This window comes from Diachasmimorpha longicaudata, chromosome 3, assembly GCF_034640455.1.
Source record: "Diachasmimorpha longicaudata isolate KC_UGA_2023 chromosome 3, iyDiaLong2, whole genome shotgun sequence".
NCBI classification, from domain to species: domain Eukaryota; kingdom Metazoa; phylum Arthropoda; class Insecta; order Hymenoptera; family Braconidae; genus Diachasmimorpha; species Diachasmimorpha longicaudata.
Window position 1 is genome coordinate 6,244,640 of NC_087227.1, and position 21,960 is coordinate 6,266,599.

The 21,960-nt window shown below is 38.4% G+C and overlaps 6 protein-coding genes across 12 annotated transcripts; 4 read left to right on the forward strand and 2 right to left on the reverse strand.

The window, feature by feature from the left end:
* Positions 1-69: 69 nt before the first annotated feature.
* Positions 70-1,204, reverse strand: LOC135160428 (NADH dehydrogenase [ubiquinone] 1 beta subcomplex subunit 11, mitochondrial). Its single transcript, XM_064116968.1, has 2 exons — positions 1,016-1,204; positions 70-719 (listed from the first exon to the last, which is right to left on the reverse strand). The coding sequence occupies exon 2, from the start codon at positions 647-649 to the stop codon at positions 188-190; it is 462 nt and encodes a 153-aa protein (XP_063973038.1). The 5' UTR covers positions 650-719; positions 1,016-1,204; the 3' UTR covers positions 70-187.
* A 390-nt stretch (positions 1,205-1,594) lies between these two features.
* Positions 1,595-3,529, forward strand: Nac (neuronally altered carbohydrate). Its single transcript, XM_064116948.1, has 4 exons — positions 1,595-2,007; positions 2,169-2,373; positions 2,505-2,643; positions 2,772-3,529. The coding sequence occupies exons 1-4, from the start codon at positions 1,880-1,882 to the stop codon at positions 3,365-3,367; spliced, it is 1,068 nt and encodes a 355-aa protein (XP_063973018.1). The 5' UTR covers positions 1,595-1,879; the 3' UTR covers positions 3,368-3,529.
* Positions 3,530-4,188: 659 nt separating this feature from the next.
* On the forward strand, positions 4,189-7,862 carry LOC135160402 (peptide transporter family 1-like). The gene is made up of 9 exons (XM_064116916.1): positions 4,189-4,329; positions 4,486-4,564; positions 4,629-4,857; positions 5,294-5,568; positions 5,628-5,710; positions 5,855-6,274; positions 6,342-7,136; positions 7,303-7,474; positions 7,658-7,862. The coding sequence occupies exons 1-9, from the start codon at positions 4,294-4,296 to the stop codon at positions 7,711-7,713; spliced, it is 2,145 nt and encodes a 714-aa protein (XP_063972986.1). The 5' UTR covers positions 4,189-4,293; the 3' UTR covers positions 7,714-7,862.
* Positions 7,863-8,024: 162 nt separating this feature from the next.
* LOC135160403 (peptide transporter family 1-like) lies at positions 8,025-11,266 on the forward strand. The gene is made up of 8 exons (XM_064116917.1): positions 8,025-8,221; positions 8,446-8,524; positions 8,590-8,818; positions 8,946-9,220; positions 9,285-9,367; positions 9,430-9,849; positions 9,916-10,710; positions 10,937-11,266. Exons 1-8 carry the CDS (start codon positions 8,186-8,188, stop codon positions 11,159-11,161), a joined length of 2,142 nt encoding a protein of 713 aa, XP_063972987.1. The 5' UTR covers positions 8,025-8,185; the 3' UTR covers positions 11,162-11,266.
* Positions 11,267-11,668: 402 nt separating this feature from the next.
* On the forward strand, positions 11,669-16,636 carry LOC135160401 (peptide transporter family 1-like). Of its 6 annotated transcripts, none has more exons than XR_010298558.1 (10): positions 11,669-12,187; positions 12,552-12,832; positions 12,951-13,029; positions 13,091-13,319; positions 13,799-14,073; positions 14,143-14,225; positions 14,301-14,720; positions 14,981-15,516; positions 15,602-15,775; positions 15,836-16,245. XR_010298558.1 is itself a non-coding variant. In XM_064116914.1 (9 exons), exons 3-9 carry the CDS (start codon positions 13,023-13,025, stop codon positions 16,305-16,307), a joined length of 2,037 nt encoding a protein of 678 aa, XP_063972984.1. In that variant the 5' UTR covers positions 11,669-12,187; positions 12,552-12,832; positions 12,927-13,022; the 3' UTR covers positions 16,308-16,636. The 6 variants fall into 6 exon arrangements, 4 of the variants coding, with proteins under 4 accessions (XP_063972984.1, XP_063972982.1, XP_063972983.1 ...); XR_010298559.1 differs by having other exon boundaries at positions 16,080-16,245; XM_064116914.1 differs by having other exon boundaries at positions 12,927-13,029; positions 14,981-15,775; positions 16,080-16,636.
* Positions 15,974-21,769, reverse strand: LOC135160398 (dnaJ homolog subfamily C member 7-like). 2 transcript variants are annotated; one of them, XM_064116905.1, is made up of 8 exons: positions 20,571-21,769; positions 19,888-19,979; positions 18,873-18,997; positions 18,619-18,807; positions 18,134-18,252; positions 17,805-17,955; positions 17,438-17,687; positions 17,194-17,373 (listed from the first exon to the last, which is right to left on the reverse strand). In XM_064116905.1, the coding sequence occupies exons 1-8, from the start codon at positions 21,545-21,547 to the stop codon at positions 17,339-17,341; spliced, it is 1,938 nt and encodes a 645-aa protein (XP_063972975.1). In that variant the 5' UTR covers positions 21,548-21,769; the 3' UTR covers positions 17,194-17,338. The 2 variants fall into 2 exon arrangements, with proteins under 2 accessions (XP_063972974.1, XP_063972975.1); XM_064116904.1 differs by having other exon boundaries at positions 15,974-17,687.
* Between the last annotated feature and the right edge of the window lie 191 nt (positions 21,770-21,960).

The following is a 21,960-nucleotide window of genomic DNA, read 5'->3' on the forward strand; positions in this document are numbered from 1 at the left end:
GGAATCTCGTCTACCACGTTTGTACCCAAAAAGTTGGATGAATCAGAAAAAAATGGAACATACTGAAGCTATAGCTCAAGGAATTTATTTCGCGATCATTACCTCCTCCTCCATTACAATGCATCGATTAATAAACCGTCTCGTTCTTTACAAATAAACTAATAACAAGCCAAATACAATAACCCCTTCAGATGATGATCTCAGTGTCCCCCAGCTCTTCGTCACTGGGCAGGTAGAGTTTAGCCGGATCGACATAATTGCGGTTGATGAGTGGAAGTCCATGCTCTTCTCTGTACCGAAGCTGGAGGTATGCTTCACGCTGTGCCCACTCACGAAGCCTTGGATCAGGAGCGTAAGCGAGCATAGTACCACCGAGAATCATACAGAGTGAGACTGCTGAGAAGAATGCCAGGTGAGCGCTTACTCTGTCAACCAACTCGCTTTCCTCATTGAAACCCCAACTTATCCAATTCTTGGACTCTTGCACTGGTGTCTCGGTGCAGGTTGTCGCTGGAGTGGATTGACTAGCTTGGGGTGGTTTTGAGGAAGTGTTGATGGGCCTTTTCATCAACTGCTTTGGAGACTGAAGGGGCTTCGCTAGACCTCGCTTCAGAGCTGAAGCTGCACCCAAGCGAATCAGACCCGACATTTTGGAAGGATTGAGGTTCGCTTTGGTGATTTGAGGAATTGACAGTGGATGAAAGGCACGTTGTGCTCACCTGGAAGCATTCGTTAGGGGAGTTACAGGTAAAATAGTGACAGAACTACTGCATCCTTCACAGATTTGACAGGGAATATAGTTCAACCGTAAGTTCATTATTCATATGAAGTTCAGGTATCCAGAATGTGGGGGTTCCATTTGTAAATGATTTATTTTTTAACTTTTTCATAGAAAAATAAATTTTTGTTGGATCATTCATGCAATAAATGACTGACTTCGACTGTCTGAGAATGGACTATAGGTTAGAAATATCTGTATATACTATTAAGAACTAACTATGAATGTCATACATACTCGTTACAAAATTGAGAAAAAATCTAAGGTCCTTTAAGGTTAAATGCCATCCAGTAGTAGCAACAAACCAAGCTCCTCTTGTTTATTCGTAATCAAATAGGGGTAGAACAGGCAAAAATACTTGTCCTCACTTTACGTATTGCGCAACAGTGCACAGGACATAATGTTTGGACACTTTGTATGGCAAAGAGGATTGACTGAAGTAGAGGCTCAGTTCTGGGGGTTTGAGTGACCCCAATGGCATCGTAGTACCTCACCCCAGAATAGGCAGGGCGCCACAGGCCATGCTGGTGTATGCAGTCCCATTTTTTTCCATAGAAATTAGGTAATCCTAGGAAGAGCAGAAAGGAGGATATGAAGATGCTTCATTTAAAATTAAGGAGATTGGAAAGGCCTCATTCCAAACCCAACTACCGACTTTCGACTAGTTCCTCCAGCAGCGAGACTGCTGTGAGGGAATTGTTGAAGTCGGCTGACGGGCAGACCTCCCCAGCATTGCATGTGGTGCCCTGCCTCACCTGGGGTGAGGTACTACGATGCCATTGGGGTCACTCAAACCCCCAGAACTGAGCCTCTACTTTAGTCAAACGTCTTTGTGGCCACCCTGCCTGGTCATCTCAGACCTAACTTAACAAATTTGTGCAAAAACAGCCCCACAAGATTTGTTGATGGCCCCAGATTTAATTAACTTTCTAAATTAATAATGCCGAGCTTGATAAATCACTTTGTTGTCGGGCTATTCCGAATTTTGGCCGACGAGAAAGAGGATACGATGGTATCAGCTGTGTTCCACATGTGTAGCAATTCTATTGGTGATGATGAATAACCTCAGTTTCTTTGTTATCATTTTGTGCAAATGAAAAAATGAAAAGCGAGGAGTTTAATGGACGATCCGAAAAAATACGGGGCATTGATGAATATTCGAGGATGGCTTTCGAGGACAGACTTTTGCCAAAGTATATCAAGATAACATTGGTTGTCAGCACATACTGGTAGGTAACGCTTAATTAATTTGTTTCATGACTCTTGTTATGTGAATAGAGATAAAAAAAATGAGCCTCCGAAAAATACATCAGGAAAAAGTTTATGAGGAAGATGAAGGAAAAGAACATGTCTTTTGCTAATGAATATTGATTTTTTGGTTGGTTTGCAGGATCATTTCGATACTGACAGTATTCGTGAATAAAGCTTTACTATCGAGTAAAACGATAAATTTGAATGCCCCATTATTCGTAACCTGGTTCCAGTGTATTGTCAGTACATTGATATGTTTTTCTCTCAACAAATTGGCCAGAATATTCCCGAAGACTATTTCATTTCCAAAAGGGAATCCATATACCAAAGATAACATAAGAAAGGTATGTCACAATTATTCTTTGTCCTTGCCATTGAATTTCCGAAGCGATACAATGGCTTAGAAGATAACAATTAGAAACTATAATAGTAAATGAGACTAAGCATTAATTCTACAGTTGATTATGAATTTCAGGTTCTTCCGTTATCCATTTTATTCACTTTGATGATAGCTAGTAATAATTTATGTCTGCAACATGTTGGTGTGGCTTTCTACTACATCGGGAGGTCATTGACAACAGTATTCAACGTGATTTTTACGTATTTAATTCTTGGTGAGTATGAACAACTCGGTCAATTCCACTATTGATCGATAAAAATTCGCAAAAACATTTCGGACTCTTCTGCTCTAGCAGTTTTGACATTTCGGAGATGTTTTAAAATAAATTTTTATCAATCACAGGTCAGAAAACTTCCTTTGGTTGTATAGTATGCTGCGGAGTAATAGTAGCAGGATTTTGGCTAGGTGTGGACCAAGAGAACATAGCAGGATCTCTGTCTATATCCGGAACTGTCTATGGAGTTTTGGGATCGCTAAGTCTGTCTTTATATTCCATTTACACAAAGCGCATACTGCCCCTGGTTGATCAAGAGATCTGGCTCTTATCGTACTACAACAATGCTTACAGCATATTTTTATTCCTCCCACTGATGATTCTCAGCGGCGAGTACAGTGTGATTTATAACTATGACAAACTAGACACCACAACTTTCTGGCTTGCAATGACAATCGGAGGGATCTGTGGCTTTGCTATTGGCTATGCCACGGCTTTGCAAATCCAGGTGACATCACCACTGACTCACAACATCAGTGGAACTGCTAAAGCATGTGCACAAACCGTACTAGCTAGTTATTGGTTCAACGAATCCAAGCAGTTGCTCTGGTGGACAAGCAATTTTATTGTGCTTGCAGCATCTGCTGTGTATGCACGACTCAAGCAGCTTGATATTGAGAAGAACCACAAACAAGCGAAAATCCTTCGACAGGAGAAAGCTTGATAAATGAGATATTGTCTTATCAAATTATGACCTGGACATGCATTTTGTACAGCATTGAAAGTTAGTGCAATAAATCATTATTTTTATGTTGCGAAGGCTTCTCTGATGGAGGAGAAGAATGATATGAGATTTGAAGAGAATAAAAACAGATTTTCACATAAACATCTTGACCAACGTTTTTTTAATAAAATAATTCGAAAGCTCGGCTTATCCTCAACTCAGGTATGATGTTTTCCATGTTCATATGTCTCCGGTGCATACGTAATTAAATTGACAGCAGTCTGTCTACCTGTAATTCCTGTTATAACATAAATATGATTTTTTGAATATTAAGCAGTCGTCTTCCCTCATACACTGAATTGTTCAGTGATGTTCACTCCGGCAAACATTCAGACCACGTTATTTCAATGTGAATGAAGAAAAAAACACTTGGGTCATCTCTCATATTGTTTGTACTACTGCTGGAACAAAATACATGCGCGAAAAAATTTACCTGTTGACGTAGCCGTAACTTCTACTTCTTCACGTGACATTATTTTTAGTGATAAGGAACAGCAGAGAATATTTCCCATTCAAACAATTTTTTATTGCACTTTTATAGGCTTTTATTTTTTCACAGGTACACACGGGGTTCGGATAGTCATTAAATAAAAAAAATCATAAATTCTTAAAATTTTTCAATATCCGTCAAATCGTTACAGCAAAGTTAATTTTATCGCTGCAGCAAATCGAAAAGAAGCAAATGACAACTTGCCGAAGTCAACGTTTTTTCTGCGTGTTACAGCGTTAACAAATCGACGCGAACGAATCTCATTCCATGTCCGATAGTACCACGAGTATATAAGTAGTTGACAGTTGGAATATACTGGCAGTATCATCTTGGCTATTACACTAGATTTTTTCTGTGAAAACTTCCAGGATTTGCAATGAGCTTAAAGGCAGAATCACCGGAAGTTAAAAAGGTACAAACTATCTCTCAGAACAGTTTTTCACTTAATACGGGCAAATCTTCATTGGAATATTCATTATAATAATTATGATGATCGATGGGCCCAGTGGAGAGCCTTTGACGTTTGTTTTTTTAGAAATCTAACAGAAACATTTCATTCCAAATCCAGAAAGCTGAATATCCGAAGGTAATCTTCATCATTATCATGAACCAGTTTTGTGAAAAATTTGCATACTATGGTATGCGAGGTGAGTAACGTAATATAAAAATGACACCTCGTTGTTAACTTCAAAATAATTATTAATTTTGTAGCAATTTTGGCTCTGTACATCAGAAACAAATTGGGCTTCAGCGATGATACATCTACGATTATTTTTCACACGTTTACAATGACTGTGTTCACTTTTCCATTGTTTGGTGCATTAGTCGCCGATTCAATTCTTGGAAAATTTCGGACTATTTTTTACTTCAGTATTATCTATGCTGTCGGTCATCTACTTCTGTCCGTCAGTGCTGTTCCACCATCAGGATTACTAACGAGGTACTGTTGTGCATTATTACACAGTCTTAATGCGAATAAAGCTGTAATTATAGAGCTATCACTTTTTAAACCTCAACAAGACAAAAGTTTCTCGTGAAGTACGTTTTTTCTTATACCGAGAAATTCACGGTTCGCGAATTACTGCGCAGAGTATCTCACACTAACAAAAAGATACGTAATACCAATAGTTAAGAGACTACTTGGACCAACTGTTTCCACAAATCCTGAATTAGAGAGGGAAATTCGGAGTTAAGGGTAGCTGTCGAATATCAGATGGATTTTGACCCTAGACAAGAGACATTTCTGTTTCCACTTCTGATTGATGTAGAATTTGCAAATAGAACTACCCCAGGATGTCAGCACTCCGCACTCAGTTGTTGGATTGATCTGAGATCATTCAGTAGTTAGTTGGAGCTAACAACTGAATACATTTTAGGGTATTTTCGATGACTGGATTGTTTTTCATGGCATTGGGGGCGGGTGGAATGAAACCATGTACTGCTGCACTTGGTGGAGATCAATTTGTTCTTCCTGAACAACAGACATATCTCGCTACGTTCTTTTCGATTTTCTACTTCTCGATAAATGCTGGTTTCCTTGTTTCTTCATGTCTAACTCCAGAACTCCGGAGTAGTATTGAATGTTTTGGAGATCAGGACTGTTACTTCGTTGCCTTCTTCGTTCCAATGGTCTTCATGTTGATAGGAACAGGTAGCAAAATACACACAAGCCCAAATATATTCAGTATGCTAACTATTTTTTATTTTCAGTTGTATTTGTTATGGCCAAGCGGTTGTACAGAACAAAAAAACAAGAACGAACTGTCATTCTGAGTGTCATCAAATGTATTTCGGTAACTTTGACAACTTAATTCGTCATTAGGGGAGAGTAAAATCAATAGCCCACTGATCAATTTTTTCCAAGAGAGAACCCTTTCACAATCTACGGTTTCTTTTACCCCAACGATAACATAACAATAACTTTTTTATTTCACAAGCATGCAATCAGAAAAAAAATCAACTCCCCAGCGACTATGAAGCACGAACATTGGCTTGATTATGCAGGCGATGAATACGATTCAAGCTTAATTAGTGACATAAAAGAAACTCTGCGAGTGTTGAAAATATTTATTCCTCTGCCACTTTTCTGGGCTCTCAACGATCAACAAAGTTCACGATGGACATTCCAAGCTTCCAGAATGGATGGGCAAATTGGAAATTTCCAGCTGAAATCAGATCACATGCAAGTCATCAATCCACTCCTGATTATCATCATCATTCCAATATTTGAATTAAGCTTTTATCCCCTACTGGCAAAGTTCAAATGTCTTGATACACAATTGAAGAAATTAACAATTGGTGGAATGATGGCTGCTGTTGCATTTTTATTTTCTTCTCTCGTAGAATTAAAGCTGGAGGTAATTATTAAAGAATTCTAATTACAAACCGGAATTAGAAATATCCTTTGAATGAATTATTATTCAGACGACTTATCCAGTTCTACCAACAAATGGCTTGGCACAAGTGCGAATTTTCAATCCGAGAGATTGTCATTTACCGGTTGTAATCAACAATAAGTCTCTCGTGATGGAGCCTTTCGGCCTCTGGGGAGACAATTCTATAGTTGTTAAAGGTAATCAATCAATACCTTATATTGCTGATTTTTCCCAATGTGGGGGAGAAAATAAATCAGAAGGATCCATCACGATTTTCGAGGCACAGGCGACCTCATATATCCTGGAGTCATCAACTCCTTACGCCTACAGGGATTACGTCAACAAGACCAACAGTGGAAACCCCGCCATCCGGGTGCTCAGCTACAATGTCCACAGCTCCAATGCCACCACAACAGTTGAATTATCAGGAGTGAACAGTGTTTTCGAGACAAATCGAACGACAATGGATACATCCCAAATAACGCCAGTGAGTGTATTGAAGCCCCAAACATATCAAGTCAGAGTTAATGGACAATTTGTAGACTCGATAGACCTCAAACTCGGTGGGGTTTACACTTTGCAAACGTATGTAACTGATAATGACACGAGGATTGTTCTTACAACAGTTACTCCACCAAATTCTGTTCACATTGTGTGGCTTCTTCCTCAGTATATCGTTATTACGATTGCTGAAGTCATGTTCGCTGTCGCAGGTTTGCAATTTGCATTCAGTGAAGCACCATCGACGATGAAGTCTATCCTCGTAGCCGCTTGGTTGCTGACTTCAGCCGTTGGTAGTCTTATTGTTGTTATCATCACAGGAGCAAAAATATTCGAACGACAGGTAACAAAATTTGGTATTGCACAGACAAAAATATATTTTCTAAGTACATTTGTTAAATATAATCAGTAAAAAATCAGTGAAAAATTGCACGACAGTATAATCACTGTGTCACCAAACATTTCTCTTCTTCGTTCATAACCTCAAATTCTGTCTGTATTGTCTGCAGGCGTTCGAGTTTCTTCTCTTCGCGGGATTGATGTGTGCCGGCATGTTGATGTTAGCAATAATGGCAAAGTCCTATCAGTATAAAAATTTCAGCAATGAGCCTCAAACCATCGTATCCAAAGATCCTAACGTGCCCACAGAAGAAGCATGTAGTCATGAAGAAACAATTCCAGGTGATACTGAAGGAATCACTAAATTATAATACTCCAACCATGAACATCCTTGTTTGTTCGCCTCAAGGATTTTCTGTTATTTATTTCAATTGCTTTCTTAATTTATGTATTATTTTTTTTATAATAAAGAGCACCCCTGGGAGTACACGTCCAAATTAATATTTTATCAACATTTTATTCCAGCTAGTGATACTGTGGAATTTATTGCAAGAAAATATGAACTCGATCCCTCAGAATAGGACATCGCCCAGGAATATTTTGCGATAATGGTCACCCCAAAAATTATTTTTCTTTTCCCGTTGGTGAAATGTTTCTTTCATACACATTGTGACGAAAAATAGTAGTCGATACTCTCGGGAAAAGTCTTTATAGACTCGTCGGGAGTCGTTTTATCATGAAAAAACTGAATTGTGAAAAATTAAACTTAATCTGTTGATAATGAAACTCAGTAATGTTTCGGTAATTTGCTTAGAATTATCAGAAAAGTTTTCCGTTATTGCGTAGATTTCAAATGGCGTCGGGAGTATTTGTTCACTTGAAACAGCAGTCTCTGACGTGTGATTTGACAAAATGCTGACATGGAGCCTTAGAGGATTATGTCAAATGTCGAGAACAGTGAATCGTTTGAGAATATCATGAGGAAGTTGATAAAATCATACCGTACTGTTGTGCCATTCATTGGACCTGTGAGAGCTGGGGACGAAATTCACAATGCATTCGGAAGTGGAAATGGCGAAAAATGATAAGGTAAAGATATTGTTACAAATACTTCAATAACTTTTCGTATCCATTCATAACTTTAAATTGTGCTCTTGAAAAAAATCGCCCAACACAGTTGTCCTTGCCGCTTATCACATAACAAATATTCTACAACGATGTTCTTAGAACATTTTTTTTATCTCATCTCACGTAGAGCAAGTGATTATTAAACATTTACGCAAAATTTCAACAGATAACAATTATATTTTCAGAAATTGAAGTATCCAACGTCCATTTTTGCCATTATTAGCAGCGAATTCTGCGAAAGATTCTCGTACTATGGAATGCGGAGTGAGTAACATAATGTTAAAAGAAGAAATCATCAATTAGTCCATAATGACAATTTATTATTTTAGCAATTCTGGCGTTGTACGTTAAAAACAAATTAAACTTCAGTGATGACACATCGACAATTATTTTTCACGCTTTTACGATGTTAGTGTACATCTGTCCTTTGTTTGGTGCGATGCTGTCTGATTCATTTCTTGGAAAATTCAAGACTATTTGTTACTTCGGTTTTATTTATTCTCTGGGCCAGCTGATTCTTTCTGCTAGTGCTGCTCCAATTTTTCGATTGCCGATGAGGTAATTGTGCCGATTAAAATACCTCATTATCTCCCGACCATAATGAATGCTTGTCACTGCTTGATCGTCGAGTTGAGTATTTCAACCGATTTTAACCGATTGGCGTTCTAAAATGAAAATTTTTCAGAGAATTCTCGATGATCGGATTGCTCTTCATTGCTATTGGAACAGGTGGAATAAAACCATGTGTTTCATCACTAGGTGGAGATCAATTCACTCTCCCCGAGCAAGAAAAAGAGCTTGCAATGTTCTTTTCAGTCTTCTACTTTACGATAAACGCCGGATCGCTTCTTTCTTCAGTCATCACCCCAGAGCTGCGCAATGGCGTTCAATGTTTCGGAGACCAAGACTGTTACTCAATTGCCTTCTTCGTTCCAGCGAGTCTCATGCTTCTAGCAACAGGTGATTGAAAGAAATCAGACATCTAGATTTTCAATGTCAAAATTAACCTGTGATTAATTTTCAGTGATATTCATCATGGCTAAACCATTGTATAAGATAAAGGAGCCAGAGGGAAACGTCGTCCTAAATGTGATCAGATGTATATCGGTAAGTCTCCACAGCTTATCAATTGTCAAAAAATGTCAATGACTATTATTCTCCTTCACAAGCACGCGATCTGCAAAAAATCAAAATCAGATGCGATGACGAAACGTGACCACTGGCTTGACTACGCAGACGATAAATACGATTCAAAGTTAATTTTTGATTTGAAAGCAGCCTTGGGGGTTTTAAAAATTCTCAGCCCTATGCCCATATTCTGGGCCCTCACTGAACAATTGGGCTCCCGATGGACATTCCAAGCTGCCAGAATGAATGGAGAAATCGGAAATTTCTTATTGAAACCTGATCAGATGCAAATGTTCAACGCTCTTCTCATTATCCTTCTCATTCCAATATTTGAAACTTACATCTATCCCCAATTGGACAAGATCAAAGGCTTGGACACCCAGTTGAAAAGATTAACGACTGGTGGAATGCTGGTTGCTCTATCATTCCTCATTTCTGCTCTTGTAGAACTGAAGCTGGAGGTAACTATCTAGAAACTCCTTCGTCAAATCGAAATGACAAATGTTATTTGATAAATTATTATCTAGACGACTTATCCAGTTCTTCCTACGAATGGCTCGGCGCAAGTGAGAATATTCAATCCGAGGGATTGCCAGCTGTCTATTGCGATAAATAATCAATCTGTAGTCATTGACTCTTTCGGCATCTGGGAAAACACTTCCATCGCTGTGAGAGGTCATCAATCAATACCGTACGTGGCTGACTATTCAAAATGCGGTGGAAACGAAAAATCTGAAGGTTCGATCATAGCTGTGGAGGGACAGGCAACCTCATACGTACTCGAGCCATCAACTCCTTATTTCTACGAGGAATATGTCAACAAGACCAGCAGTGGACACGCCACACTTCGGGTACTGACCTATAATACCATCAGCTCCAATGCAACCACCAAGGTTCAATTATCGGGTTTGAAATTCGTGTTCGAGACGACGAGATCAGCATCAAATGTACCTCAGATAACACCTGGGAACAACTTCTATCCTGGGACTTATCAAGTTGAAGTTAATGGACAATTTGTTGATTCGATAGCTCTCCAAATCGGTGGAGTTTACACTTTGCAAATTTATGTGACTGATAATCGTACGAGAATAGGTCTCACAACAATTACTCCACCAAATTCTGTTCATATGTTGTGGCTTCTTCCTCAGTATATGGTGATGACGATCGGTGAAGTTATGTTTTGTGTTACGGGACTTAGATTTGTCTTTGTCCAAGCCCCATCGACGATGAAGGCACTTCTTCAAGCTGCCTGGTTAATGACTATTGCCATTGGTAATCTCATCGTCGTGATCATTGCTAAAGCAAAAATGTTCGACCGACAGGTACTGAAGATATTTTCATTTATTTTAATGTCTTTTTTGATTCAATTTATCTATTTAAGGACCGTCTCCTAGAGGGGTCATGTGACTAATTGATTTTTCTAATAAGAGCCAACATAATTTGTGGACTTTTATGAAATCCAATTTGCAGAGTGGAGGCACCACTCTGCAAATTAAAGGATTTCGTAACACCTCTGGAAGACTCTCCTTAATACAATCTTGTCCTCAGGCGTTGGAGTTTTTCTTCTTCGTTGGATTAATGACCCTGAGCATGGGGCTGTTAACAATAATGGGGAAGACCTACGAGTATAAGAATTTTGACGATGACAGTTCACACAGTCAATGCAAAAATTCTGGGACAGCCCGGGAGGAGACGCATCGCCATGGCAAGACTACTACTGATCCTGAAGAAACCGTCAAGTTATGGAACTTTAATGATGGAACTTCCTGTTAGTTAATTTTAGTATATTTTATATAATTAATTATAATAGTATTCACACGGTTATATCCATGTCCTTATCGTGGAGAGGAGGGTAAAAACGTCAAAATTCGTAATGATTCTGGAACGACAGTAGTACCTAATTAAAAATTATCGATCTCCTTGAGAGATTGGAAATCATTTTCCACCTGAAAGAGAAATAAATGATAACATTGAGGATCGGTATGGCAATTCCCGTATGAAACGACGTCTATACTTGATTATTATGAATCCTTGATTATATTAATTCACGTTTATTTTGCATAATCTCCGGACGAATCAATCGCGATATTTTTCTGAAAACATTTTTTTAATAAAACTAGAAGACGAAGTAAGTTGGGAACTTCATCTATTTTTCCAGTCTCGTTTCCTTTTCATACCGTTAAGAGTTATCCTTGTCGATAAATAAAATCCATAAAGACGTCATGATCGCAAGTCATATCATATGAAATCACTCGCAATCAGTATGATTTAACTAATTGCATTCGACTCCACGTCACTTTGGAACAATTAGAATCAGCTTTTATTTGTTTATCACTTACTATGCGATGTAATCGCTACGTTTTACCTCAGAGTGACACAGCGATTTCACTTATGAATAATCCCCGGTGACAGGACTATCCCGGTCGTGAGATGCTGGAGATCCCGTCGAAATATGACACTGCAATCGATTTTATTTAGCATACATGCTTACGCATTTCAACTCTATTAATTGATCCACAATATCCTCATACGGTTGGGATAAACCCAATCGCTCCTCCCTCTCTTTACCTGTGGAATAGCCGACTACTTGTACATTATCACTATCTCCGATTGCCGTCGAACTCTGGAGACCGATATTCAGTAGTCGAGAGCTCAATTCATTGAGCTACAGTGGTCAATCCTTTCTCTCGGGTTCCATAAATCATTACAAAGTAAAGTTACTGTGATAACACAGACGAAGACTTCGGATGATATCAAGACTTGAAGGATATTAGTTATCACAAATGATAAACAAATTAGGTAAAACCGATAGGCGATGTTTCTAACTAACTTTCCCGGTAAATTGCATAGAAAAAATATTTCATTGAAAAAATTATCAGTTTTTTTTATTTAAATATTATTAGTATTGGCTGAAGGCCCTCGGGCGATAGCCTATTGTCAGAGAATTTCCTTCTCGTGTATATCTTTTGCAATAAAGCACTTTAACAACTAAAAAACTACTTTTAGAGTGAAATTATATGAAGAATTAAATAATTAATGAGTTGTACAAATTTTTGCTCGCAATTTTGTCTAACAACAGAAATTTTGGGGAAACTTCAATCGAATTTTCACAAATATTTCTAACAAAACAAAAATTCTAATATTTTTATTTTGTACGTATTAGTCGAATTTCTACTGATATCGAGAGCGTGTGAAATGCGATAAATTTGTTGATGGCCCAAGGCATTAACATCCTGTCATTCAGTGGATTAAAAAAAATGAGACAAGACATTATCACTCTCTGCCACTGGTAGGCAAAGCAGATAATAGCGTTTGTGTTACTCACATGCGAATTACCAGGCATACGAGATTTTTTATTCAACTGTGATTAATACAATAACTGAGACTCCACGTGTGGTTAACAGGAAAATGATTTTGGAAACGAAAGAGAGGGAAGCAGAGAAGGTAATGATTATTTATTGTTAAAACGATGGGTTTGATTATTCTATAATTTCCCTGAGCAATTCCTTCATTTTGATCAATTTATCATTACTGACAGGCATATTATTATATACAAATTTAGAAACTGACGTATCCAAAGGCTATTTTCATCATAATCAGTACCGAGTTCTGCGAGAGATTCTCATTCGTTGGAATGCGAAGTAAGTGGTTTAAAAAATGTGAGGTCATCTTTCACATTGTCATATTAATTTGTTTTTACAGCAATTTTAGCATTATATATTAAAAATAAACTGGATTTTAATGATGATGCGTCAACTGTCATCTTCCACTCATTCTCAATGCTGGTGTTCACCTTTCCGTTGTTTGGTGCCATACTGGCTGATTCGATAATGGGAAAATTCAGGACAATCGTTTACTTCAGTATTATTTACTCACTGGGTCAGCTACTACTTTCCGCCAGCGCTGTACCAACGTTGGGATTACCCATGAGGTAATTATTGCATAATTCGAATTCAGATGGGGGAATCAGTTCACAGACGGTGGATAATGCTGTTGAACCCACATCTCACGTGTCCTTGAGAATTTGAACCCATCACTTTCCGATTAGTTGACTAATTTGCATTTTTATATGGAAGTGCATTCCTCGCAGAGCTTTGACGTCAGAGAGCCGACGAATTGGCCAGACGATTCTAATAGATCTTCAATTCAATTAATTTATCAGTGACTAGTATAAATTCTTGATTATATTTCTGAGAATTCTGAACACCTGCCTGGCAAATATTGACTTTTCAAAATTGTCTGCATTGATATGAAAAATTGTGAATAATCAGTCGTCATTCTGACATTGCAGTTCTATATTTATTTCATAACAATCGTAGTTCAGAATTATTTCAATAGAATAATCGATATTATTACTTTCTCCTGCAAAATATTGTCCAGTGTAAATTAAATGTCTGTGATCATTTTCAGAGAATTCTCGATGATTGGACTGCTGTTAATTGCAATAGGCACAGCTGGAATAAAACCGTGTGTAGCTGCATTTGGTGGCGAACAATTTATTCTCCCTGAACAGCAAAAACATATCACCACGTTCTTCTCACTGTTCTGTCTCGCGATAAGCGTCGGATCAACTATTTCTGCATTTACAACTCCACAGCTTCGAGCAGGCATCAAATGTTTCGGAGAACAAGACTGCTATTCAGTTGCTTTTCTGATTCCTACTGCACTTATGGTCATAGCAACAGGTGAGCAGTGAATTTAATTATCGAAATAGTCTTAATGCAGATGTGTGACAATTTTCTGGTCAATTTCAGTGATATTTGTTGTTGGTAAACCCTTGTACAGGATAGAGAAACCGAGGGGAAATGTTGCCCTGAATGTCATTAAATGTATATCAGTAAGTTTTGAAACACAATTATAAAAAATTTAATTACACGCTTGGTAATGATTTTTTTTTTCAATTTTTCCTCAGCACGCTGTATCCACAAAATTGAAAGCAAATGTAATCATGCATCGTCAACACTGGCTCGATTACGCAGACGATAAGTACGATTCGAAATTAATTTTCGATATTAAAGAAGTTCTGTATGTTCTGAAAATCTTCATTCCTGTGCCATTATTCTTTGCACTTGTCGATCAACAAGGATCGCGATGGACATTTCAAGCTACAAGAATGGATGGAGAGATTGGAAACTACCTCATTAAGGCTGATCAAATGCAAGTTATTCCTGCACTCTTAGTCATCATTCTTATTCCATTAGTTGACAGATGTGTCTATCCCCTATTTGCGAAGATCGGATGTCTGGATACGCAATTGAAAAAGATCACAACTGGTGGACTCTTAGCATCTGTGGCATTCGTGATTTCGGCTCTTGTCGAATTAAAGCTGGAGGTAACTGCCTTTAATTAAACTATTAGTCAAATTAATTGAAAAATCTGGCGTCAAAAAAATGATCCTGGGAAACAGTTTATCTACTAAAAGTTAAACAAGAAATGAAAATATTGGGGTACAGACAAGAAGTTTTTCTTCATAATTTTGTCTTAATTAGAAAATTGAAAGAGACCTCTGAGACCATATCAAAGGTCTCAGAGGTCCATTTATTTATTTATTAAATAATTCAATAAATATAGCTCGAACGAATTATTATCTAGACAACATATCCAACTCATCCAACAAATGGACTAGCGCAAGTGCGAATTTTCAACCCGAGAGACTGTCAGTTACCTATTGTGATAAACAATCAAGCCCTGATGCTGGAGCCATTTGGAATTTGGGAGGACAATGCTATCGTTGCAAAAGGTAATCTATCAATACCTTATACTGCTGATTTTTCCCAATGTGGGGGAGTAAATAAATCAGAGGGATTGATCACGGCTGTGGAGGCACAGGCAACCTCATACGTACTTCAGCCATTGACTCCTTACTCCTACAAGGACGCCATCAACAAGACGAGCAGTGGAAATCCCGCGATTCGGGTACTGGGCTACAATATCCTGAATCCCAATGCCACCACTAAGGTTGAGCTATCAGGTGTAAATTACGTTTTCGAAATAAATCGGTCGACGTCTGATGTACCTCAAATAACGCCAGTGGCCGAGTTCAACCCGGGAACGTATCAAGTCAAAGTTGATGGGACTTATGTGGAGTCGATAACACTCAAAGTCGGTGGTGTTTACACATTACAAACGTATGTGACTGCCAATGGCACGAGATTAGGTCTTACAACAGTTACTCCACCAAATTCAATTCACATTTTGTGGCTCCTTCCCCAGTATATCGTCATTACTATTGGCGAAGTTCTTCTGGGTGTCACAGGGCTCGAATTTGCATTTACCCAAGCACCAGCCTCCATGAAGTCGATTGTTCAAGCTGCTTGGTTGTTGACTGTCGCTGTTGGTAATCTCATTGTTGTCATCATTGCTAAGGCAAAGATATTCGACCGACAGGTAGGGAATCAATGTTTATTTAACCATTATTTTATTTTTTAATTTTATCGCATGATGCAGGGTGTCATGGAACACCCCATCTTTCTCATTTGGTTTACTAATTACGACGTCATTTACGCCGACCTCCGGTGATGAGTTACATGAAGAATTGTAAAAGAAAGGGATTTTTTAAGGAATCAAAAAAATGGTAATTCGCGATTCTCTGAGGACTAATTCTTAGATATGTATTTTCTAAAAGGAAGTATATGAATTACAATGATTTACATGCTGAGAAAGTAAATTGTACTATGTTATTTCTATATAGGCGTCGGAGTTCTTCTTCTTCGCTGGGCTGATGGCAGTTGATATGATAATACTGGCTGTAATGGCGAAATTCTATAGGTACAGAAATATCGATAATAACTCGCAAGTAATTGCATGTGAGGATTTGCACGCAACATTTGAAGAACCGGAGGATCGTGGCAAGAGAACTCCAGTTGATGTTGGGGAGAACATTCGACTGTGGAGTTTCAACCGCGAAGCAAATCCTTAACTAAGTTTAAGCTGTATATTCTGAATTTTGGACTATTTGTCGAGTCATCTGTAATAACGTCACAATTTCACATATATCTTCCTCATTATTTGTATGAAAATACGTCGACGAGATGTAGAAGCTAGAAGAGTGTCTCAAAACGCGTCAAAATGTGAATTAAAATGATCCCCAAGATATAGTAAAGTGCCAGTTCACAATGAAACTCCAGTCCGAATATCGATATAAATAAATTTTCAGGCTCAGACTAAAATCCTTTTAAAAAATTGTAAACCCCATTCAATTCTACATTCCCAGAAAATATAAAATTTCATTAATTCGTCACTGACTAACCCTCGAATGGCAGAGTATTGCTAAACTCTTCATACTAATATAAATTAGAAACTTGAATAGTATAAAACTATTATCTAGAATTTTAAGTATCGATAACTTAAAGCTTGAAGAACGTCATTTTGTATCGCTACAACATTCTACATCACCCATTAAAAGTGGCCAAACATTAAAAATGCGTTCTCTTGGCCCACGAGATCCTAAAATATCTTAAAATACAAGTCAGTCCATAAAAATATTTCGAAAGAACTAGAATTTCGTTCCCATCGATTCGAGAAGCGCCCGACAAGCCTGAGTGATACGCTTCATCTTCAGTTCATGCGATTGTTGCGCACCTTGAGATGCATTTACATGACGATCGGGATGATGAATTTTCGCTAATCTCCTGTAAGCTATCTTGATTTCCTCCTCCGTGGCTAGCGGTGTCAGTTCAAGAGTAGCATAATGATCACCTGACCCGACTGGTTGGATCCTTGGCATTTTTGCGCCCTGCTCCGTATGACATCTCCACCAGTTCGTATATTCATTTACAAGTGCCGCAAAGGTAGGAAGACTCTCTGCCGCGTATATATTCAGCATTTCGATGAAATATTCGTGAAAATCCCTTCCTTGAGCCGCCTCTCGGGCAGCTTCCTCGAGTTCTATCCAGTCCCTTTCCGCCTTCGCAAAGGCCTCTTCATCCTGCTGCTTTCGTGTGACTTTCATCAACTGTTTTCTGTATTGAGCTGAACCACTAATGCTGCAACATTTATCGTAATCATTCGCTGCTAATTCGTAATTGTGAAGTTCCATATGACACTTGCCTCTTGTGGCCAAGGCTGCTATGTTATTCTGATCAATCTGCAAAACTCTATCACACTCAGACATAGCTTGGGCATACATGCCAAGCTGGTGAGATATCACAGCCATCTTGTTAAGCACACTCAACTTGAGGTTTCGATTGAATGAATCTATCCTCAACGCCTGGACGTAAAAATGGTGAGCATCACGAAGTTGTCCCCCCTGGGATGCCACGGTACCGCGTTCTATAAAGTTCAGTATTGTTTTTGTTCTCTGAAACAAATTGGTCTAATGTAGAGGCTGAATCGAAATATTAATATTCATTAGTTGGCTTCTTTGCTGGAGATGTCACTGATACCCATCTACTTGAGAAAATTCCAACATATTTACGTGATAAAGGTTCACGGCTTGCAGCAGTTTCGGTGTACGTAAAACCACCGGCTTCAGAAACTCCAGTGTCTCTTGCAGATCTATCTGGTACATGTGAAGACTGAGAACGTATTTGGCCATCGCATTGTTCTTGTCGTACTCCAGGATGGACCTGGAATGACGATATGAGGATAAATAATAATTTTTCAATGAAAATTCGAGGTTTCTAGGTTCATATTGATTATCTATGATTTCTACTAGAAGTTGAGCCTTTCTGGATGTCTCTGCTTCATGTACTACTGAAATCACAGGTCACACTTCTACTATGAACTCTTATGTACTGGTCCCACCTGGCAATTTTGTCAGATGATTCAAAATTTCCTTCGTATGCAAGATATTGAGCCTTTCGTAGTTTGTATTTTATGTTGCATGGAGATACATCGAGGATGCGTTCAATGCATGCTTGAGCCTGAAATTTCAATTGATTATGTTTTAAGGAACTTTCTGTTTACAAATTCAAAGAGTGACAGAAAGTGGCACAAAAATTGCAAAAAAATGATAGACTAAAAGGGAATTCCCAAGCAGATGTTTCAAAGAAAAATAAATCGATCGACCCTTTTGGGTCCCCCGAATAATTATGGAAAATTCATAAATTTACATCATTAAGAATTGTTACAATGGAAAATATATATTATACATATATGATATATAATATATAGTTATTGATGCTGTCCATATGCAATGGAATCAATCAAATGAGACTATGTACTGAACAGAGATTGTCGCACGAACGCCTGGAACTTAAAATCGATTGGAAATATTGACGATCATATACCAAAGTATAACTTTTCTTCTCTCGCGCTTGACTTTCCAAAAGCACGTATTTCTCCAATTTTCGTACTCCTTCACGTGCCGCGGCCAACATTGGATCAGATGCATAGATTTCCTCCATCGCCACAAAAAAAGTGAAAATTCCCTCAATTCTTCCCGTTATCAGACAAAACACTAGCAGACGGTAATATCCCTGAAATGAATTACACAATTATTCAATTCATGAATGCTCCATTCGTAGTTGATAATTTTTATTACTTTCAAAAATTTTGAATGTATGGCAAGGGCGTCTCTAAGATCGTTGATAGCCTCACAGTGGTTTCTCATCATCATGTGGCATGTTGATCGACTAACCAAGTACTTCTCATTGTTCGGGTGAATCTCTAAACAAAAGGATTATCAACTAGACCTGAGATGGGGCTATGCGGGGAGAGCAGGAAATAATTAACGCTTCATGCATTAAGTGCATTAATTATTCACTAATATTAAGCATTAATAGATAGTATCAATGAATTTTAGATACTATATATTAATATTAGGGATACATTTTACGTCACCTTTCCTTATACCACGGAATCTTTGTATACAACACACAAACCGCATGAGATACAGTTAAAACAGCGATGTTCCCACACCCTAATTTATGGTTTTTAGATTGAGACTGTACTAAAGCCTCAGGAAAATTTAATTAATTCCACATCTCATTTAGAAGTGTCTCGAAGTCCGATCAATGAACAGATTGATATATCAAAATTATCATAAATAGGTAGATTCCCAAATTTCGATTTCGAAAGTCCGGAGAAGGGGAGGGGCAGTTTGTAAGACGAATTTTCGGAAAAACATGGTGACTTTGAGCTTGAGTACATAATTAAGAGTGACGATAAGCATAAGAAATGTCACGAGACTTTTTCAACTGTACTATCTAGTTAGCTATTGATTCTTTTTAGATTTTTTCTTGATCTGTTAAAGTTCTCGTTATACTGATCTGTGCTGGGACGTTGCCATCAGTGGAGTGTTAAGTGAATCGTATTGTTTCTCATGCAGTATTTTATACGAAGATTCATTAGCAGGGTGTGTGGCCCTCTACATGAAAAGGACCCACTTTGTCGATTTTAGTTTCAGAGATATTTCGATTTTTCCGGACTAGAAGGGCTGAAAATAATCTGCTTTTACTGTCAAACTTAAGTAGAACTGGCGGTAACTCTAAATCGATAGAGTGGGCCCTTTTATGGGGACCTTCGCATGTGTTTTGATGAATTTGTGATGGATTTACTGAGCAAATAGTTATACTGTTCCAGTGCGCATTTGTAAGATCTATTTCGGAAATAAACTTCAGCCGACTTCTTTTTCGCTGTTTCTGCCTCACTGGAATAAGAAGAAAAATCACAATGGAAATTACCATTCAAATACAAATGTTATTTTCAATCATTTATTTTTGTTTTTGAATAATCATTTGGAAAGAAGAAAAATGTGGTGGCTTTTGGTGTACAGAGGCACAATAATAACTTGTTGTTGGGGTGTGTGAACGTTTATATTTAGGTTTGACGAGAGGTGTTTACTTGGTACTTCGATATTACAAGGATATATTTAAATGACACCGAACTCGAATGACTAAATCTAATAATTAAGCAGTTGTTGAATTAGTAAGAGCGTGCGAATTGAATAGCTTCTGTTATGGAACGTTCGAGAAAGGGACACAAATTTCAAATCTGACAAATACGACCGAAAACTCGAATTTGATTTATACTAAATTTGTATGAGTTATGGAAAAAGGGTCTCGATATTTGATAATCTGTACGATCTTAAAAAAATTCCGCTCGAAGTGAAAATAAAATTATTTTTCTGCCTCGGGTGCTCCTAGAATTTAGAAAATCATGTAGCAAAAGTCCATCACTTTCTATAATTAAGATCATTATATTTCATGGTAGAAACATCCCCAAAATCAATCACACTCACGATGCCTGTTGATTCTCGCGTCTCTGCCGCCGTTCTTTTTTCTTACTGTCTACCCCAGGTGCCCCTACATGGTGCTCTTGTCCCTCCTCCGATGATTCCGAACCATCCGATTCATCACTAATGTCAACATCGAAACATCTACGATAGTGATAATAACACGCCTCCGTACGAAAATCATGATCACGGCTTAATTTCGGGCTGTTGTTGATTAGTTGCTTCGCAAGTTGGGCAAGATTTCTGGAAATTGGGCGTTCTTGTTTAGAATCCTTCGAAGTTGACGGAATTGCATAACTCCCGTCGGCCCTTTGGTCACCTTCAACATGCCTATGTCTTTGCGGCTCCGCATGATATGTGAATGAACGTTTTTTTACAGGTGAATAGCAATAGCCGTCTTTACGTCTAACATGCTCATCCATTCGCTGCCCCGAATGGCTTTCCTGAAATGCGGATGATTCTTTCTGTTCTTGAAAACTACCCTCCGCATGCGTCGACGTTGGATTATATTCCTCGGATGTGTCTGGACTTGAAACGTACTCTTCCATAAGCTGGTCCAGATCTTTTCCACAAATTGTGAATTCAGGTTTTTTTTTTCGAATCTCCGGATGTAGTAACGCTGGGTCAGGTACATAGGTGCTGTCGTCATGTTCAATATAGTCAGCTACTAGCTTCTCCAGAGTTCTTGCATGAATTGTGAATTCCTCTGTCTGTTCTTGAGCACTACCCCTCCGGCTTGTCGACGCTGAATCAGGTGCAACATCAGGTTGCACAACATAATCATACCTATTGTTAGGAGGTAGTGGAGGGTACTGACAATACGCAGCACCGGAAACATTTTGCCATGCCTCGGATGGAAATTCAGGCACTGTTCCCTGTCTTGGTGGAACGCCTCCGGCCCCATCATGAGGTTGGTTTGATGCCTGATTTGACCATCTTTGGTCCACTGGTACGCCCCTTGGGTCCTTTCCAAAGTTTTCCATAACCGATGTTTATCGAAATATTAATCCATGAAATCAATATTACGACACCGCCTGAATTGACTGAATAAAGTTTCAGATTTTGGGATTACCTTTTGGGTCGACGCGGAGATAAAATACTTTATATTTGTCTTTTTCTGGAGAATCACCGGTTAACGTGTTGTGTTGATAGATCACGACTGTTGACTGACTCGTGTAGCAGTCGTTAGACTACGATAGAGCTGATGTTAATGTCCTTGTGCCAGGAGAGGTTTATTCTGAATTTTCGACGAGAGTGGGAGTTGGACAATGAGTTGTTACTGTTTAGGGATTTTCAGAACGTGTATTATCGATTTTGTCGATTGGTCGAATCTCATAAATGATAGGATATAACCCATTTCGACAATTTGTAGACGAATTGCCGATGTTCTGTTATA